At 42.9% G+C, this 18685-nt stretch overlaps 1 protein-coding gene across 1 annotated transcript in view; it reads left to right on the top strand.

Moving 5' to 3' along the window:
• Positions 1–18201, top strand: part of LOC308303786 (uncharacterized protein) — a gene marked incomplete at its 5' end in the record, with an annotated part of 150924 nt that extends 132723 nt beyond the window's left edge. The window contains 9 exons of the mRNA XM_080748280.1: positions 475–549; positions 3122–3253; positions 3614–3757; positions 9005–9953; positions 10794–10917; positions 13175–13258; positions 13829–14101; positions 15569–15637; positions 16452–18201. Coding sequence (XP_080604406.1) covers positions 475–549; positions 3122–3253; positions 3614–3757; positions 9005–9953; positions 10794–10917; positions 13175–13258; positions 13829–14101; positions 15569–15613 — 1826 coding nt within the window. The 3' untranslated portion in view covers positions 15614–15637; positions 16452–18201. The remainder of the gene's footprint in view (positions 1–474; positions 550–3121; positions 3254–3613; positions 3758–9004; positions 9954–10793; positions 10918–13174; positions 13259–13828; positions 14102–15568; positions 15638–16451) is intronic.
• Between the last annotated feature and the right edge of the window lie 484 nt (positions 18202–18685).

The following is an 18685-nucleotide window of genomic DNA, read 5'->3' as shown; positions in this document are numbered from 1 at the left end:
ACCCCTCATGCAAGTGTTGCATTCTGGATGAAATGTTCTAGTGTCTAAATAAGCTGAGATGGAAGATGACTCCACAGCAGGGATTCCCAAACTGTGGGCCTTGAGGATATGATCCTGATACAGAAAAGGTTGAGAACTACTGTTGTACAACTTGCCCAAGCAGCTGAGAGTCTCTGGTGTGGTGGATATCTGCAGGAACCTCAACAGCATTACAGTTGGTGGTCCAGAATGACACCCCCAGATAAAATAATGTAAACAATCCCCCTCCCCTCCAAAAAAAGACCCACTTCAGTTCACAGTTCCAGTCACTTGCTCTGAATTTATTATTCATCAGGAGAATCATTATTCTCCACTGTGGCAATCTGATAACAGCCATTTTGATGCAATATGGTGCACGCAAAACAACTTTTTTTAACCTGCTGGTTGAGGTGTTTTAACAGATTTGTCACCTGACCCCCTCCCCTTGAACCATAGGCCCACAGAGTCCCTGTGAGAGAACAGACCTCCGCATGGCCATAGTGGCTGATCACCTTGGCCTCAGCTGGACTGGTGAGTGTGCACACATGCATAAATAAACATGCATACATAAATGCACACACGCATACATACCAAGGCACATAACCTATTCTCCACTGCATCCTTCTCATCTCAATCCTCTCTCTCTCTCGTTGCTCTCACAGTTATAAAATGTAAATGTAATACAATTAATGGATAGGAAATTAAACATATTGTAACAGAGCGCTGGAGTAAATTCACTTTGATTTTAATCTTCTAAATGGACAATGGATTATGGTTTATGACAGAAGTTCTCTTCTATTGTCTGACATGCCAGCCTTAGCATGCCTTCAGTGTAGAAACTGTGAGTAAAATCCACTTAATTGATTTAGCTCTTACCTGAAATTGTAAGATTATAGATTATATGGTCTTTGCTGCCATCCAGTGGAGGTATTATGTAATGACTACTTGACTCAGCAACACTGCAGTGGCAGAATCATTTCATCACTGTGTGGCAGAAACCATTTTGGACATACAAGGTTTCCACCCGACAACAACGATTTACATCATGTGAAATGAAATTCTGTAAAACTAAATAAAAATAAAACATCTACAAATGTGTACACATGTAACACTATGCTGAGGGCAAGCAATGAATATCAATTGCATTCTCGCATTGATATCATCATTAAAGTTTACAATTACCAAAGACATGAATGCATTAAATTGCAAAAAAAACACACACACTTTGTTATTATTCAGTTCAGTTCATTAGTGTTGTTGGTAGTGAATGTTTTCGACTGTGTCAAGGTCTCGCATAATGTACGATCCCATGAGTCGTGGTGGGCGTACGTGGCTGCATTGTTGCCTGCCACTTATCGTTGCCTGTCACTTGTCAGTGAGTGAGTGAGTGAGTGAGTGAGTGAGTGAGTGAGTGAGAGTGAGAGAGAGAGTGAATGAGAGAGAGAGAGGAGAGAGAGAGAGAGAGAGAGAGAGAGAGAGAGAGAGAGAGAGGAGAGAGAGAGAGAGAGAGAGAGAGAGAGAGAGAGAGAGAGAGAGAGAGAGAGAGAGAGAGAGAGAGAGAGAGAGGAGAGAGAGAGAGAGAGAGAGAGAGAGAGAGAGAGAGAGAGAGAGTGAATGAGTGAGTGAATGATGTGAGAGAGAGAGACTACAGTAGGTAATTTGTGTGATATGGGTGTGCCCTCTGCAGTGTGCCCATCCCCGTCCGCCTGCACTGCAGTAACGCCTACACATGTTTGAGTGAGTGTGTGGGTGTTTGTGTGTGTGTGTGCATAATTGCGTGCGCACAAATGTGCACAAACTTCTCTTAGTATGAGCATGTGTGCTCGCTCGCTCGCGCGCGCGCGCGTGTGTGTGTGTGTGTGTGTGTGTGCGTGTGTGCGTGTGTGTGCGTGTGTGAGAGAGTGTGTGTGTGTGAGGGTAGGTCCATCCTGCGTCCCCAGTGTTGTGTTGTGCATGTGAGTATGTACTCAGCAGTGGAAGGGAATCTAATCTATATTTAATGTGTGCTCCTCTTGCAGAGCTCCAATAGAAAAGCAGGCAGTGCACACAGTTGAAATGTGTTGTTTATAACGTAGTGTTCTACAGGACATAGCGAGATATTCTATACGACTATTTTACAAAGATGTTATTTCTAGTCGAAGCTCATATAACGTCGCTGTCGGGTAAAAACCTTGTATGTCCAAAACCGTTTGTTTTGCATTTATCATTTTAAAAATGATTTAAATTAGTGAAAACAGCTGATCTACAAGCACACAACGCCTCGCACCGCGAGGCGTTGTGTGCTTGTAGATCTGCTGTTTTCACTACTTTTGTGCGACCGCCTTGTATGATGAAGCAGGGCTTTACTTTACGAAAGAACGTACAAATTTGAAACTGGGAGATACGAGGTTTCCACCCGACAACGACGATAATGTACATAGTGTATGTAGGAAATTCCCCAGAGGATATTCTTCTAAATTATTAATTTGGACAGCAAGAGTGTTTTTTTAGTTTTAGTTTTTTTGACTAACATTATGGCATTTATAACTAAATTAATATAAATACCTTAAATTACAGCATATTTTATGACAAAAAGACATCATGTTCAACATAAACCTTGGCATCACCCTGTCCTTCTGTCCCTCACCTCTTTAACCATTTAGACCTTCAATACTTCAGTATCGGTCTACACTCGCTAAAAGAAAATCCAAAGTGATTCGTTGTGAGCTTGTAGATGTGCTATTTTCTCCGAATGTTTGCCTATTATGACATGCCAGAATATTGTTTCAGCTTTAGTTCAGGCTAATGTGTATATGTATATCGGTGCTGGATCCTAATCCTAACCGGTCATGATATAGATGTCTCTCCTCTGCATTTAGGGTACCATTATGTACACCATTTCATCCTGCCTTATATAATACAGTGAGCTTTTGTGGGAAGGGGGTTGGGGGTTGTTACCATTAGCTTCAGTAAAATAACGCCTTATTCTGACTATGTTAGCAGCTCAATTTATCCCCCCGAACGAACTAGACAGAGACACACACACATTTTCGGGGTTTGTTTGTTTGTTTGAGGGGGTCTTAATTTGCACTGATTTTCTGCATGATGTTTGTTGCTTTTGCAGAGCTTGCCAGGGAGCTGGACTTCTCTGTGGAGGAGATAAACCACATCAGAGTGGATAACCCCAACTCCCTGACGGCACAGAGCTTCATGTTGCTGAAGAAGTGGGTGCATAGGGATGGTAAAAATGCCACAAGTAAGTCGCCTGCATTGTGTGTGTGTGTGTGTATTGTGTGCATGTGTGCGTGCGTGATACGAGTGTGCATGAAGGCTGCGGCAGCAGTAGCCACTCCCTAGTCAATAAATTAAAATGACTAGTGCCGCCGGCTTGGCAAATTCCTTGTAGATCTCTGTCTGAGATACAGGTCATGTAGTATGTGCATCTGTGCTTGTATGAAATAACTGCGGAAGAATATGTGATATTATAATATAATATATACAGTATAATAGTGCTTTGTTTTGTACTATTCAACATTTGTGAAATAATAGTTCTTGTTGTCATAATACAGTAATGATATTATATTAAGTCTCTCTCTCTCTCTCACTCTCTCCATAGCGGATGCCTTAACCGCAGTGCTGACAAAGATCAATCGGTTGGATATTGTGACTTTGCTGGAAGGGCCCATATTTGACTATGGTAACATTTCAGGCACACGGTGTTTTGCCGATGATAACGCAGTATTCCTGGATCAGTCCGATGGTAAAGTGTAGCCCCACCCTATAGCTGATCTCTCTCAGTCTATCTCTCGGTCTATTCTTCCTTCACCCCTCTTTATTTCATCTCTCAGCCAGATAGACAGACCTGTCTTGTGTACACAAACGCAGAACCAATGAGGCTTGACGGTCCAATACGAGTTGATCAGTGTTTACTGATCCAACATGAGCTGAGTTAACCAACCAAAAGTAACAAACCATTATCAGATTGAATTTACTCCCATCGTATCTCAACGCAATCTCTCCCAGGAGTCCCACTTATTTACTGATATGGGGCAATTACCACTCGTGCTCATTGGTAAATTAATGGCAAATTGTGTGATTTATTTTTGTATTTTTTTATTTCCTTTTTATTTTTTGACGATGACTATTGATTTCAGTATTATTGTTGACTTAATCATACCCCCTTTAGCTTTCTAGATTTACTGCCATTTTGTTTGTGACATGAATTGAATGCATAGTACAGGAAATCCTAGACAACACTGGGGGGGCATGAGACGCTGGATAGAGTGTTGCCTGATTTCTACTTGGCTGCGCATCATGTCACACACTGATAATATTAGATCTACACACTCACAACACGTGCTGTTGTGGCACGTTGCAGGCTTGTAGATCTGCTATTCAGTATGTGACACCGGCGCCCAACTAAGCATAAATCAGGCTTTTGTGTGACTGTACTGTAATGTGTAGAATATACTACAGCATGATGCTTCAGCTAACGCAAGCCTTTGATGAATTCAAACTCTGTCCCATCTGGTGAGCTCGTTGATTTAAGGCTGGGAAGGCACGTTTCAGATGGGTTATGGTTTTGGTTCATTATTTGGTTCAATAGGGTTAGGGTGTGCCATTTCACAAATGTGAAATTGCTACTGCCCCAGCAGCTTTCATATCTCTATTCATGCTATTTGCTTTCAGTATGGTTGTGAGATACGTGAAAACATAATTATAACAACCAACTTACAATAGTGGCTTGTTCGCTTTATGCAGTATGGCAAATCTCTTTCTTTCTCTCTTTCTCTCTCTCTCTCTCTCTCTCTCTCTTTAATGAAAATGTATTTTGGTAGCTAACTTTCTCTAGATTTCATAGAGTGAGAACCATTTCAGAGACTTGCATTTGTCCGCCACACCAGCTAGATTAATATAAAATACACAGGCTTTTAAAGAGATTAGGTCCAGATTTAGAAGTAAACAATATTGAGAACCCTGATTTGCAAGCTAATTAAGGAAAGTTAAGAGCTGACCTATACACCCTGTAATGCTCCTCCTCAGATAGTTTTATTAGAACAAAACGTTTCGATCCTGTTGGGGATCTTAACATCGTCTTTTATTCTAATACATATTATTGTGGAGCATTATATAATGTGTGGTCAATATCTTGAATAACGTTTGTTACTTTAAGTAAAATTTGATGCCAATACTTTTGCACTTTTAATCAAGTACATTTTGAATTCTGGAATTTTACTTGTAACAAAGTATTTCTACATTGCAGTATTGATAAAAAAGTACAAAATGTGTGTATGTTTTCCACAACTCTCCTAGATTGAGTCTGGTCTACTGCGGGTTAATTGAACAAAGAAAAACCGCAGTGCTTTCGTCAGTAGTTGAACACAGCCTGAGCCTTTCACACTGGCAGACTACACAAGGCTCTGAAGTGGGCCTCACTGTACGGCGGGGTTTCTCAAAAACACTAACACTGTGGATCATTATTCTGCTTTGAATGGAGCAAAGATGATCTTTATGCTGAGTTGGCTCAAAAGTGAAATCCTGCCCAGAATCTTGACAGACAGAATAACATAGAGAGCATGGCTACCGCTTTGTGTCAATGGCAGCCTGTTTATCTGCTGTTAGCGAATGACGATACACTCTGACCACTTAAAAGGGACGGATCATTCTCAACACATCTATGAGTGTAAATGGGGAAAGCAAATCTTGTGCTCCTTTTTTGAAATATCCTCTTTAACCACTTAAACCCTTTACTCTTAGTTGAACTGGGTTCCTCAGGGGTCTATCCTCGGCTCTACACCAAATCCCTTTGTTGAAAATAGCCGATTTACAAGCTCTCAACACGTTGTGTTGCACAGCGCTGTTGGTTTGTAGTTCGACTACTGTTCACCTATTGTCTTTGAATGTTTGCCTATTATGACATACCTAGAAAAGGGACGCTATAGGGTTCATGTGGTTAAGTAGAAGAGGATTGTGTTGTGTGAACAACACAATTTATAGCACAAGACATAATGCCTTCCAGTCCCAGACGACACCCATGGATGTATTGAAAGCATCACACCTTTTTTGTTTTAAGTGTGTGGTGTATAGTTCTGCTTCTGTCCCACTGCTGTCAGCTGTACTGTACCTGTCATCTACTGGGTTCCTCCGAACCTCCCTGCCTCAACGCTGCTTCCTAGATTCTCCTGCTTTAAGACCAGTAGACTCCCCTCCTCCTTCTCTCTCATCCTCCTCTCTTAACTCCTGCAGCAACACCCACTGTAAGCTAAGGGATACTAACCTGTACTAACCGAAAAGTACATAAAAGCTTGTAAATAAGAGATGACGGCGTATGGATGGGACTGGCCGTACTGTAGCTTCCCCTGCTGAGAAACCAGCTCCCTGCCTCCACCTCTTCCTTCTCCGTTCTGACCGTCTACCATCTAGAGCGACTGCTAAACTTGGTTTCTACCGCTTGGATTCCACTTGAAGCTATCTATCTTCACAGTGGTGGCTTCATGTTAATTGCAATGTCTGCAGCTTCTAAATCATTCATAACCTCCATTCCCGACCACTCATTTCCTTCATCGATCCTGTATTGTCATGCTGTTTTTCCCTCCTTTCTTCACTCCCAAGTCTTGTCTTAACAGTTGTTCCATGTCTGTTCTGTTTCTACCACACCCATCTGTTGTGAACTGTGATGCTTGAAACAGACCCAAAGGCTCTTAGGTCTCCTACCCTCCAAACGTCCCACACTGCTCTCCCTCTTCCCCCCTCCTCGACTTCCGTGGACCAGCCTTTAACTTCCCTGACCCCCGCTGCCCGCCCCCCCTCCCCTCCTGATCCCACGCCTCTCCTGTTTTATACGCCTCCGCCCTCTCCCCCTTATCTAACTCCCCCCTCCTCCCTCCCTCCTTCCTCTCCTCTCCTCCCTCTGCCTTCTCCTTCATTCTCTCTCCCTCCTTCTCCTCCGCCGTCTCCTCTCCCTCGTGGTATCCCCTCTCACTTCCGTCGAGATCGTACGGTTCCGGAGGTCTATATCTAATAGAGGTCTTTCTAGCTATGCCGCTCTTCTCCTGCAACACCGCTGAACTCAATACCAATAGTAACTAACCAAATAAACCCGGCATCAACTCTGGCCTGCTCATTTGCTTGTGTTGTTGATATCCACGCAGCGACTATCTGAACACACTTTTTAACATGGAGACAAATGGAGACCTGCATGTCATTGAAAGCGGTCACCTCATTTGATCCCATGTCAGTGTTTGTGGCCATGTTTAGCTCACCAACCCAATATAATACATTTATTAGCAATAAACGGTGCATCTAAGACTTAATTAATGGCACTATAGCTTTGGAGGTGGAGCGGTCGTCTGGGAATCCAAAGGTTCCCAGCTCTGTCCCCAGTTCCTCCTGGCTTTGTGTTGAAGTGTCCTTGAGGAAGACACTGAACCCCTCACTGCTACCGATGAGCACGGCGCCTCCGCCATCGGTGTGTGAATGTGTGCGTGAATGGGCCAATGTGACGCACATTGTAAAGCGCTTTGAAGGAAGTAGCTACATACGGTAAATATGTAGCATCTACATGTAGTATACTGTAAATGCACCATTTACCATTTCGTCGCTGTCGGATGGAAACATATTTTTGGATCATTGTTTTTTAAAACATTTAAAGCCGTGAAAATCGCTGATCCACAACCGCGTTGTGAGCTTGTAGATAGGCAATTTTCTCTGCTTTTGTGTGAAACTCTTAGTAGATACATAAAAAAAAAGAAAAAAAAAAAAAAAAACGTTTAAATATGGCGATAGAAGGTTTCTGTCCGACAGCAACGAGGTATAGCCAGTGGATCTGTATCAGTATGTGAGTCATTTGGCTCACTACGAGCGGGGTTGATTACTGATGAGCAGTAATTACATTTTGGGGACAGGCCTGGCTGTCGAGTGAAACATAAACCCTAGGACCCTTTTTGTTTTGGTATCTGAACCTTTTGCAGATGCCAAATGACCTTCAGTATTAATGTTTACAGTGAGCATACATTAGAATGCTCTCTATCTTGAACTGTGTTTCCATCTTTGCTATACTCCCATTTCTGTTTCCCTTGTGATGTGCTCGCTGTAGATGTATGTGTACTAGCACTGCTTCAGAAGTCACACTGCAGTCTTCTTAATCAGTGTTTCTCAAACTTTAAAATTTCAAGGTCTCCCCTTAACTCTGACAGTGTACAAATGCAACCAAATGAACCCTAACGGGTTCATTTGGTTCCATTTGTACACTGTCAGAGTTACAGACTAGTATGGGTCAATTTAGACCCCCATAAAGGAACCCACAGAGTCCCTGGAATCCACTTTGAGAAACACTGTTCTTAATTATATCGCCTGAATACATTTGAACATAATGTGACAATCAGTGGTGTAACATAACTAAGTACATTTACTTACTTCTACTCCACTACATCTTCCAAATATTGTACTTTTACTCCGCTACATTTATTTGAAAAATGTAGTTACCAGTTACTTTGTAGATTATTTCAAAACCACTTCAGCCCTATATACATTTTAGCCATTTGAAAATAGACGATCTACAAGCTCACAATGCGCCGCGGTGCGATGCATTGTGAGCTTGTAGATCTTCTATTTTCAATATATTTGTATACATTTGAAAACTTGTGAAATGGGACATTTTGCATATTTCTACTATTGTACTTTAAGTACATTTGGATACCAATACTGTTCAACTTTTACTCAAGTAAATTTTAAATTCAGGACTGTAACAGAGTATTTCTGCATTGCCGTATTGATACTTTTACTTAAGTAAAAAGTTTGAGTACTTTTTCCACCACTGGTGACAATAGGTTTATTCAGTGTGAACTTTGATCGACTGCTGGCAACCATAGCAAACATGTGTGTGTGTGTGTGTCTAGTCAAGTGTCAGCTCTCATCTCATCCCTCCACCACCACTGTACCCACCCTCCCCCCCACTCCCTTTCCTCCACCTTCTCCCCTCCCTCCATCCCTCCCTCCGTCCATCCAGGTTACCAGAGCATAGATCTTGAGATGCAGACCCCCACAACGCTGAAGTACGCGCCCCCGACCCCGCTAAGTTCCGACGACTTCTTTGGCGAGGACAATGCTAGCGCAGACTCCCCTAGTAGGTTGACCCCCGTTAGGCCTAGTGACCTCTCCCTTGCCCAGACCACCACCAACGGCGGCAGCCCGGCGGCGGAAGAGGCTGCCGGAGCCGCGGAGGCGCCCAACGCGGTGGCGGAGGATACGTCCCTCGACGCCAGAGGGAGGAGGAGTCAGGGCGAGGCCCCCGCGCAGGAGGAGGACACGAGACCGATTCAGGAGACGGTGGCCCCGTGCGAGCGAGCGGATAACGACCGGAGGGCGGCGGAGGCGGGGAGAGTGGAGACGAGGGCACGAACCCCAGAGGCCCCGGAGGCCTTTGAGAAGGAGCCCGAACCCGAACCCGAACCTGAGCCCGAACCCGAGGCCGAGCCCGAACCTGAACCCGAGGCCGTGCCTGAGGCCGAGGCCAAGCCTGAGGCCGAGCCCGAACCCGAGGCCGAGGCCGAGCCCGAACCCGAGCCTGAGGCAAAGGCAGAGGCGATCGCTTCCTTAGAGGAAACGGGAGTGGACCAGGGAGCACCTGTCGAAGCGTCAGACCATTCAGCCTCGGACACCACCGGCTGGTCGGAGACGAGAGAGGAGGGGTCCAGTGGTGGAAGGGAGGAGGAGGAGGAGGAAGAGGAGGAGATGACCCAGGAGAGGCTACGGAGTCTGCTGGAGGACATAGCGATGGAGGAGGGAGGCTCGGAGGACGAGGAGATGACGGAGGAGAGGGTGATGGCCATCCTCAGTCAAGTGCAGCAGGCAGAGAAAGACGTGTGTTCAGTTTCAGGTTGGCACGCTGACAAGACCGCCGATGGGACGCAGCCACCGAGTCCTGGCACTGCGAGAGTGACGTCGCATGGAGGAAGGTAGGACGGCGTTCACTCTGTCTGCCATCTCATCAACCTACACACTAACATCTTCAGCGTTACTCACATCTGCAAGTACATTTGTGTTCTTGCAGATGTTTGGTAGTCCAAGTCTTTTATGCTTTTTTCACTGCTGTTACACTGCTGACATACTCCACCCCGACTATTAAATGACTTCTCTCATACTGGTGCTGAATGATTTCAATCTATAATTCTTTATTTCGAAATGCTATCAATATTTATAAAGGCATTTTGCTAAATGTCACTGTTACCGGCAAAATCTCAAGTGTGCTGATCCATACAAAATAAATGTATTATGAAATAGAAGCTTAGAAAATATGACAAAAATCGTCGACTACCTTTTTTCACTTATGAAAACCAAATCAAAACTAAACTATGATGACTAATACTAAGACTATGATGACTAATACTAATTTATGTTTGGTTACGCTTGGGTGTTGCACTCTGAAAATAGCAGATCTTCTAATAGCAGATCCGCTGCGACACGTTGTGAGCTGGTAGATCGGCTATTTTCAGCATGCGACCAATTGTAAAATCAGGCATTACGACGCCACCAAGGCCAGCTGAAAAACATTTTCATCTGCAAAGTCAACTGTAGATTTAGTCGACTAAAATCATATGATATTTACTCGACTAAAACCAGACTAAAACTGAAACTTTTCAGATGACTAAAATTCAGTATGACTAAAACTAAATGGAAAAGACTATGACTATAACTATATAAAAAATTGCTCTCAAAATCAACACTGGTCTCCACTAAAGACATTCATTCCTTCATTCTCCCTATGCGTTCTCCCTCCGGCCACGGCCTTCCCCCAGCTCTGACAGTGCAGCAGACAAGGCAGAGGCTCAGCTAGACAGACAGGTGGACGGCAGCACAGCGGGACCAAGCAGAGGTGACAAGGACGAGGAGGAAGGACATCAGTCCCAGCACAAAGTCCAGGTGAGCTAAAAAAGTTCATGTAACCTCTGCGAGAGAGAGAGACCACACTTTTACTGTGCACCTTATAACAGGTAAATATTTCCCATGTAACAATGAAAGTCTTTAAGAATTATGTGGATATAACCCTTGTTCATATGTTCAAAACAAGCCAAGATTGGGACACTAAAGGAATATTGAAACTGACAACACAACATAAGTGCTCATACGCGCACGTGCACACACGCACGCACACACACACACACACACACACGCACACACACACACACACACACACACACACACACACACACACACACACACACACACACACACACACACACACACATATAGGGGTGACTAAATGTACTGTATGGTGCTGGACTGCGTTCATCAGGAGGATGTTCTGCAGTCCAGTTCTGATGACGAGATGACCGTCACCACCAGGGTGTACCGCAGGCGGCTCGTGCTCAAGGTACCGGCCCGGCGCGTGTCCGCTAGCGCAGGCTGTGTTTGGTGCAGCAGAGAGAAAGAGATGGGATCAGAGAGTGTGTGTATTACTGTATATTGTTGTTGTCGGGTGGAAACAGTGGTGTGTTCTAGACTTCTTTTTTAGGGCATACTATAATCTATGATCCGCGGCTATTTGTGTGACCAGCGCATACGCCAGTGCATAATGCCTATCAGATACGCTAGTTTGAAAGGTTCACGAGAGCATACTCTTAAAAAAAAAAAAAAAAAAAACGATTTAAAATTGTGAAAAAATATATGAAAAAAAAAAACATACATAGTTCTCAAATACATTTTGTGGAGTAAAAAGTACAATATTTGTATCTTAGATTTAGTGGAGTAGTAGTACTGGAAATTGGAAATACTCCAGTAAAGTACAAATACCTCAAATGTTACTTAGTTACTTTACACCACTGGCAGATCTACAAGCTCAAAATGCATCCCATCACGACGAGTGTAGATAAGCTACTTTTGTGTAACACTGTAGCATGACAAAGTAGGGCTTTCATTTACAAAAAAACGTAAAAAAAAAGTTAAATTTGAAGATACCGCACCAGGTTTCTAGCCGACAGCGACGATATGTGCTTGATAGAAAGTATGTGTGTTTTTGTTCAAGTCTAAAATAATTGAAGGTTTGTGGAGAAATTGAGGAGAAATGTTGCGCCTGTGTTGCGTGAGAGAAAAGGGTCGTTTTTGTGTGACGTTTGAGCTTTGCCACTGAATGATGCAACAGCTACACAACGCTTGGGAGTGTTAGCCGCTAAGCATCATGAACGGTGTGATTACATGCTCAGGCTTTCCCATTTGTTATCTGCCAGCAAGTAGCAAGGCAATGGTATCAAAATAACCTATCCAAGCACAGTTCTGAGGCGAATTTGCACAGGTTTAATATAGGTAAAAACTGTCTCTGTTCCCATGTTAATGGACCCTAATAGTAGAATTCAGCTGAATATCAGCATGGTGTTGAGTTGTATCTAGTGCAGTATGGCTGAGTCATTCCTTAGGTGACATACTGTAGGTTTGAATAGATGTGATAACTGTAGTCTTTTTGCTTTAAGCACTAACCTTGGTTGGCTTTCCCAAAATATATCCTAACCCACCAGTGTGGGATTTACTGAACATAAATGTTTTGAATTGAACAAAAACATAACAATGAAATAAATCTATTTATTTCAGGTGTTAGACATATTGACTGACTAGGTTTTCCCAAACTCTTTTGACCTGCCTTTAACTATAACCTCAAAAACATTGGCGTTTGCATTTTACACCTTAAAAAAGTTTTTTCAACAGAGTTCTGCCCCCCAATGAGAACAAATCACGGTATACTTTGTTGTATTGCGCTGTGATATTGGAGATCTTATGTGCTCACTATTAGTTTCAGATATTGGTGGAACTCACTGTAAATCTGCGATACGGATTTGGCCTTAAACGGAATGTTTGCCAGTCAGTATCTTTGTAAACCCCCAGTCAGATTCTGGCTATTGATTGACAATTTTGCACCAGTCCAGTCTTCAAAGTGACCAGTCAGGGATCAATAGGACTATAAACTCTCCTGTCTAACTCTCTGATGGAGAAGTGCATGAAAAAGGCTTCCTTGCTGCACCGAAGCCGGTGGTGGTTTTATTGTGAAATGCAGCGTATTTTGTCTTTGCAGGTGAACAAAAGAAGAGAATGACTAATAATAATGGCTAACAACCTTCATTTCCTACCCATTTCTTTTTACCTTCCCCGCCTCCATCTGTCCGTCTGTCGGTTGGTGCTTCCACCCCAGGGACAACAGGCCAGGGACATTCCTGCAGAGTCTGTGACGGAGGAGCAGTTTACAGATGAAGACGGGAACGTGGTCACCCGAAAAGTAACCCTTTCCTCACCTTCCTCCATTAACCCCTCCACCCCGTCCAATTTCTACACTTTCAGAGTTGAATTGGTTATCAGGGTTCAAAAGTTCTTACTGTAACACAGACAGATGGAAAGACACAAATTGTACAGCACTCAATACTATATACTCTCTACCTTAGAGAGTAACTATGAACTGAACCTGAACCTAGGGCTGGGCAATTAACCCGAAATATATTATTAGAACCTTGCTAATGTAAGTAAATTGAATAATCAATTTTTTCCCTGTCATATATCGACAAATTGACACAAAAGTAAAAGTAATTTTTATAAACGATAAAAAAAATCTATTAGTCTGATTAACTACTAATATATATATATATATATATACACACTAGTCCTGTGCCCGGGGGGTGTGCAAGTGTGCACAGTATCTAAGGGATTGAATATATATATATATCTAAAAATTGAGGCAAAGGTTTGAAATAATGGTGACATTGATTTTGAAGTCACATCGCCCAGCCCTGAACCCCATCCCCTCCCCTAACATGCTTCCATAATGCACCTCCCCCACCCCCACCCCTTACAGGTGATCAGGAAGGTGGTGCGCCGCTCTGAGGAGCGGACAGGAGGTGGAGGCGATGCTGTGGGAGCAGAAGGAGATGGTGTGGGTGATGATGATGATGATGATGGTGGTGGTGGAGGTGGTGATGGGGTAGCAACAGGTGGAGCGAGCTCGGCCTCCTCAGGAGGAGGAGGGGGAAAGAGCAAGAAGCGTGGCAAACGCTCCCGCCAGAACCAGAAGACAGAAGGCTCCGGCAACTCTAAGGGCCCCAAGGAGGCCCACAGGGTCAGGACTGAGGTTGGCGTAAGCCCCTAGCCCCGACCAGTGGTGGAAAGTACTCAGATGATTTACTTAAGTAGAAGTGTCAATAGCACAGTGTAGAAACGCTCTGTGTTTGCAAGTAAAAAGTCCTGTGTTCAAATGTTTTGTAAAGTAAAACTACATCAGTTGTATTGGCACCATTCAAAATGTGTCACTTGTACATCTAAGCAGATCTACAAGCTTGTAGATCGTCGGTTTTCAAATAGCCGAAGTAGAAAATACGGTTTAAGTGGTTAATGTTTGATTTGTATTAACATATTTCTACAAAGCAACTAGTAACTTAAGTTGTCAAATACTTTTTTGTGGAGTGAAAAGTACAATATTTTAGAAGTATCATTTACCTTTAAAAAAATGAAATGCTTGGTAAAAGTACCTCAAAATTGTCCTTTAGTACAGTACTTGAGTAAATGTACTTGTTACTTTCCACCACTGGCCCTGACTAACCGCCTCCCTCGGCCGAGCCGACCATTCAACCGCGCACCGACTTAGAGCATGGGCTGTAGTTTTGGCTTCCTGGTTTCTCAAAAGAAACTCTTGTTCAGGGATCGTCTGCAGCTGGGCTGAGGCTGGAATAATCTAAAAATGTCTCCACTTTAAGATGGCAGTGTGTGACCCCATTTCACAATGCATCACATAGGATTGAAAGTTCAGATGTGTAAATCCGCCTACCAGCCCAGTGGAGATGATAACAGTGCTGCTGAGATACTTTGGGGAATCAGTCCTTGTTCCGACATAATGTATCCACTCTAGCTACAGTATCTGCCATAGCATACAACACCACACACTCAATTTAGGTTCATCTTTATAAACAAGTGGTTGGTTGTGTTCCATATCACACTACTATTTAGGCTGTATGCTAGTATGCTAACGTGGATACATAGAACACATAGCCATGTAGCGCATGGAATGCCATGGCGATGGCACAGAGCATCTATCGTCTGATGCTATAACACTGTAGTGACTTGTAGTGGCTGTGTGCGTGCGCGCGCGCGTGCGCTCTCTGAATTCACTTTGTGGGAGTTGAGAACTGTTGATATCACTGCAGCCGTAAACTAATATAGAAAATAGAATTGTGAATCATAACATCTCTTCTTTTTCTCTCATTCACTTCTTTCAGTCTTAGCATGTCCCATCATGGCCACGAAAATAATAATAATAAAAAAATAACATAGTAAAATAGCAACATTAACTTCTTGTCCCTTTCCTTCAGCTCTTCTTTATTCCAACATGTTTCCAGCTGTCTCCTGAAGTAGCGAAGCTGAACGTTTGCTGTGTTTCACATTTTGCATCCAGAGTAACCTTTAGGCTGAGTAGTGTACTAACTTCCTGTCCCTTTCTCTCTTTTTTCACTCTCTTAAACTTTCTCTCATTTTATTTTCTCCTTTGGTAACCCCCCATTCTGTTATTCTTTTGCCCCCCCTCTCCCTCTCTATCCCCCATCAGTCTGGAGAAGGAGCCAAGGGGAAACAGGGGAAGAGGAAGTCGTAACTCCCCAGTCCTGAGCTGAGTCAGGTACGTGGCTCCTGTTCTGTATGCATTGATACTGATGGCAGACCACAGGAGTAGTGACGGAAAACTTTTCATGGCGTGGCTCTGCAATAGTGATGGGAAATCCTGTTCATTTCCGTGATTGAACGAATCATTTTGTTCACGGTAATGATCCGTTCAAACGATTCGTTCACGTTCATGGTTCATGGCGTGATCGCCCCGCGATAAACACTATCGCGGGAGGGTTTTTATAATGTTGCGCGTACAGCACCAACCTCCTGTCCTGGGCTAGGGGGAGGGGACGAAAGCGCGAAAGAAACATTTTAAGGACACGAATGAATCGTTCACGAGTCTTGCTAATGATTCGGTTCTTATGAACGAATCACCCATGAACGACACATACTCTGCAAGAGGCTAGTAGAATGTGTGTGTGTGTGTGTGTGTGTGTGTGTGTGTGTGTGTGTGTGTGTGTGTGTGTGTGTGTGTGTGTGTGTGTGTGTGTGTGTGTGTGTGTGTGTGTGTGTGTGTGTGTGTGTGTGTGTGTGTGTGTGTGTGTGTGTGTGTGTGTGTGTGTGTGTGTGTGTGTCTTTCTGTCTGTCTGTCTGACCATTAGACCTCTACAGCTGCCTATCACTACATATGTTATAACTGATTGAAGCTCACAACACGTGGCGGTACTTTAAGTAAATTTTGATGCCAACACTCATACTTTTTTCATACATTTTGAATTACGGACTTTTACTTGTAAGAGACTATTTCTATATTGCAGTATTGATACTTTTACTTATGTAAAATATGTGAGTACTTTTCCCACCACTAACCAGGCTTTATGTTCCAGGTCCACGGAAGCCTATTCTTCGACATCACAAACCCTAGGAGGGGCTCAGTTGTCTGCAGCCCTTAGAAGAGCAGAGCCCAGTCAATCAGCCCACCTGTGTCTGTCTGAAGCTTTCACTTTAAAACGCATGGTTTTCAGCAAGACAAACTAAATGGGGAGAAAAAAAAGGACAATTATTTGATTTCGCATGAGCATGTCACCAAACTCACTATTACTGTCAAAACGGCTAATGACACCTACAGTATGTGGACACACACGTGGACGTGAGCAAAGACTTCCTTGTCAGTGACAAACGAAAAGGGGAGCGTTACAACCACAGCCACACACACTCCTCTGTCTGAAGGCATCTGTGGCCCATTATGGCACAAGTGGCAAATGTTGATTGTTGACGACTATGGAAGACTTTTGAAATCCCTCTGTCAAGACACTCGCCTTATATATTTTTTCCTCCTGGACCCAAAGTAGTGGGCGGTACCATGTGGTTGTTTTTGTTTGTTTGTTTTTTAATGAAATAAATAATAAATGGGTTGATTTTATTGTATATAAATTACACTGTATAAAATCAAAAAAAAAGGGGGAGGGGGGGGGGGGGAGAATCAGTTGCTTCACATATTGGTTATGCACTGGTTAATTTAGCTTGTTGGGAAGCTTTGCAAAGTCTGTGCATTGGGTTGAAAGTCCAATACAATTCCACTGCATTGGATTTTTGGGTGTTTGCGACCTCTCGTTTTTGAGAAATGAATACAATGGGGCTAAATAATTCATGTAAATGTGAAAGAAAAAAAACAACTGCTTGATTTTAACCAAGGTCGTTTCTTTAAAGCCAAACTGCTAATCTAAAATCAGTTTTGTCTGTGGAAGAAACTATTGTCTTCAGACTACAAATATTTTTGCTGCATGTGATTTTACTTTATTTTAACAATTTCCTTTTCTTTTTTTCTTCCTAATGCAAAACACTGTACTGCAATTAGAGAGGGCTTGGTGGTACTTCTGCCTGTTTGAGCTCATAACATGACCATTTGTCACCTCACCTGTAACTTGTTTTGTTTTGTTTGTTTTATCTTACTTTTTTACAAGGATTGGACATGTACAATAAGTACACACGCCTCACTTGAGTGGCAAGATAGCCAAACTTAAATGTTAGGCTTCAAATGTTAGACTTTCAGATTGATTTCATGCCTTCTACAATTTCCAAGCGAGAAAAAGCACCCATTGTATCAGAATGTAACCCGTAAACAGGCACATTGTGTGAGTTCCAAACAGCAACCAAACCCATGAGTGTAACAGCAATTAGAAGTTAACAGTCTATCTGTAAGCCCATCGTGTGTACTAGCAGTGTAACTTTAGGCTCATAGACCTGCTGTGGTTTTAAACTGGTACGATTTTTATTTTATTTTGGGGTTTGGTGACTTTTACATTTTATTTCATCAGCTGTCTACACAGGAAGTGAATATGTGATTATGAACCCTATGCAATCCTGAGTCTCTAATGCTTTGTTTTCTCTGCAAAATGAATCAAGAGTGTGATCTGGACCACAAAGGGTTCCAACTCAGATGTCCCGTTCCTCTGTAAATCAATGCTGAGTCTTTTGATTCTTTTTATTTTATTTTATGTTTTTATATATATATAAGGCCACCTAACAAGCATCCATTGTTGATGATAGAACTGATACCAATGTGTATGAAGAACCAACATAGCCTACACTGGATGATCCAAGTAATTATTTAAGCAGAAAATAAATTGTTTAAACTGTAAATAAGTGAGTCCATCCATGTTTTCCTAGAGTTATTCAGAAGAAAGACAGGATGCCTTTCTTGGATCTATTGGGGGAAAAAAAATGTGTGCACACGCACGCACGCACACACACGCACACACACACACAGACACAGTATACTAGGATATGTGCTCAAGGATATGTGCTCTGAAATTATGTACAGGTGCAATTTTGTCTGGGACCACAAGAGGGCTGAGTAACTGCAGATGGCCGCCTAATCTTTGTGTGATATGAGCTCTAACACAGAGTAAAAGTAATATAAATAATACAAAATTATCTTTTCTGTTTTTATTGAGCCCGAAGCCTGGCCCGGCCCTACTAATTTACTTACTTACTTATTTAGGGGCCTACCTTACCCTAAATCTCGGGTCAGGTTCGGGTAAGGTCGAGTTTGGGCAAAATATCAGAACTCTAAATCCAGGTTGACCTGTAATTCCATGCTAGAGTCATTCACCTTCAG

This window comes from Nannobrachium achirus, assembly GCF_963921795.1.
Source record: "Nannobrachium achirus genome assembly, chromosome: 18".
NCBI lineage: Eukaryota > Metazoa > Chordata > Actinopteri > Myctophiformes > Myctophidae > Nannobrachium > Nannobrachium achirus.
The sequence above is the reverse complement of the archived record's forward strand: the minus strand, read 5'-3'. Positions and strand labels throughout refer to the sequence as shown.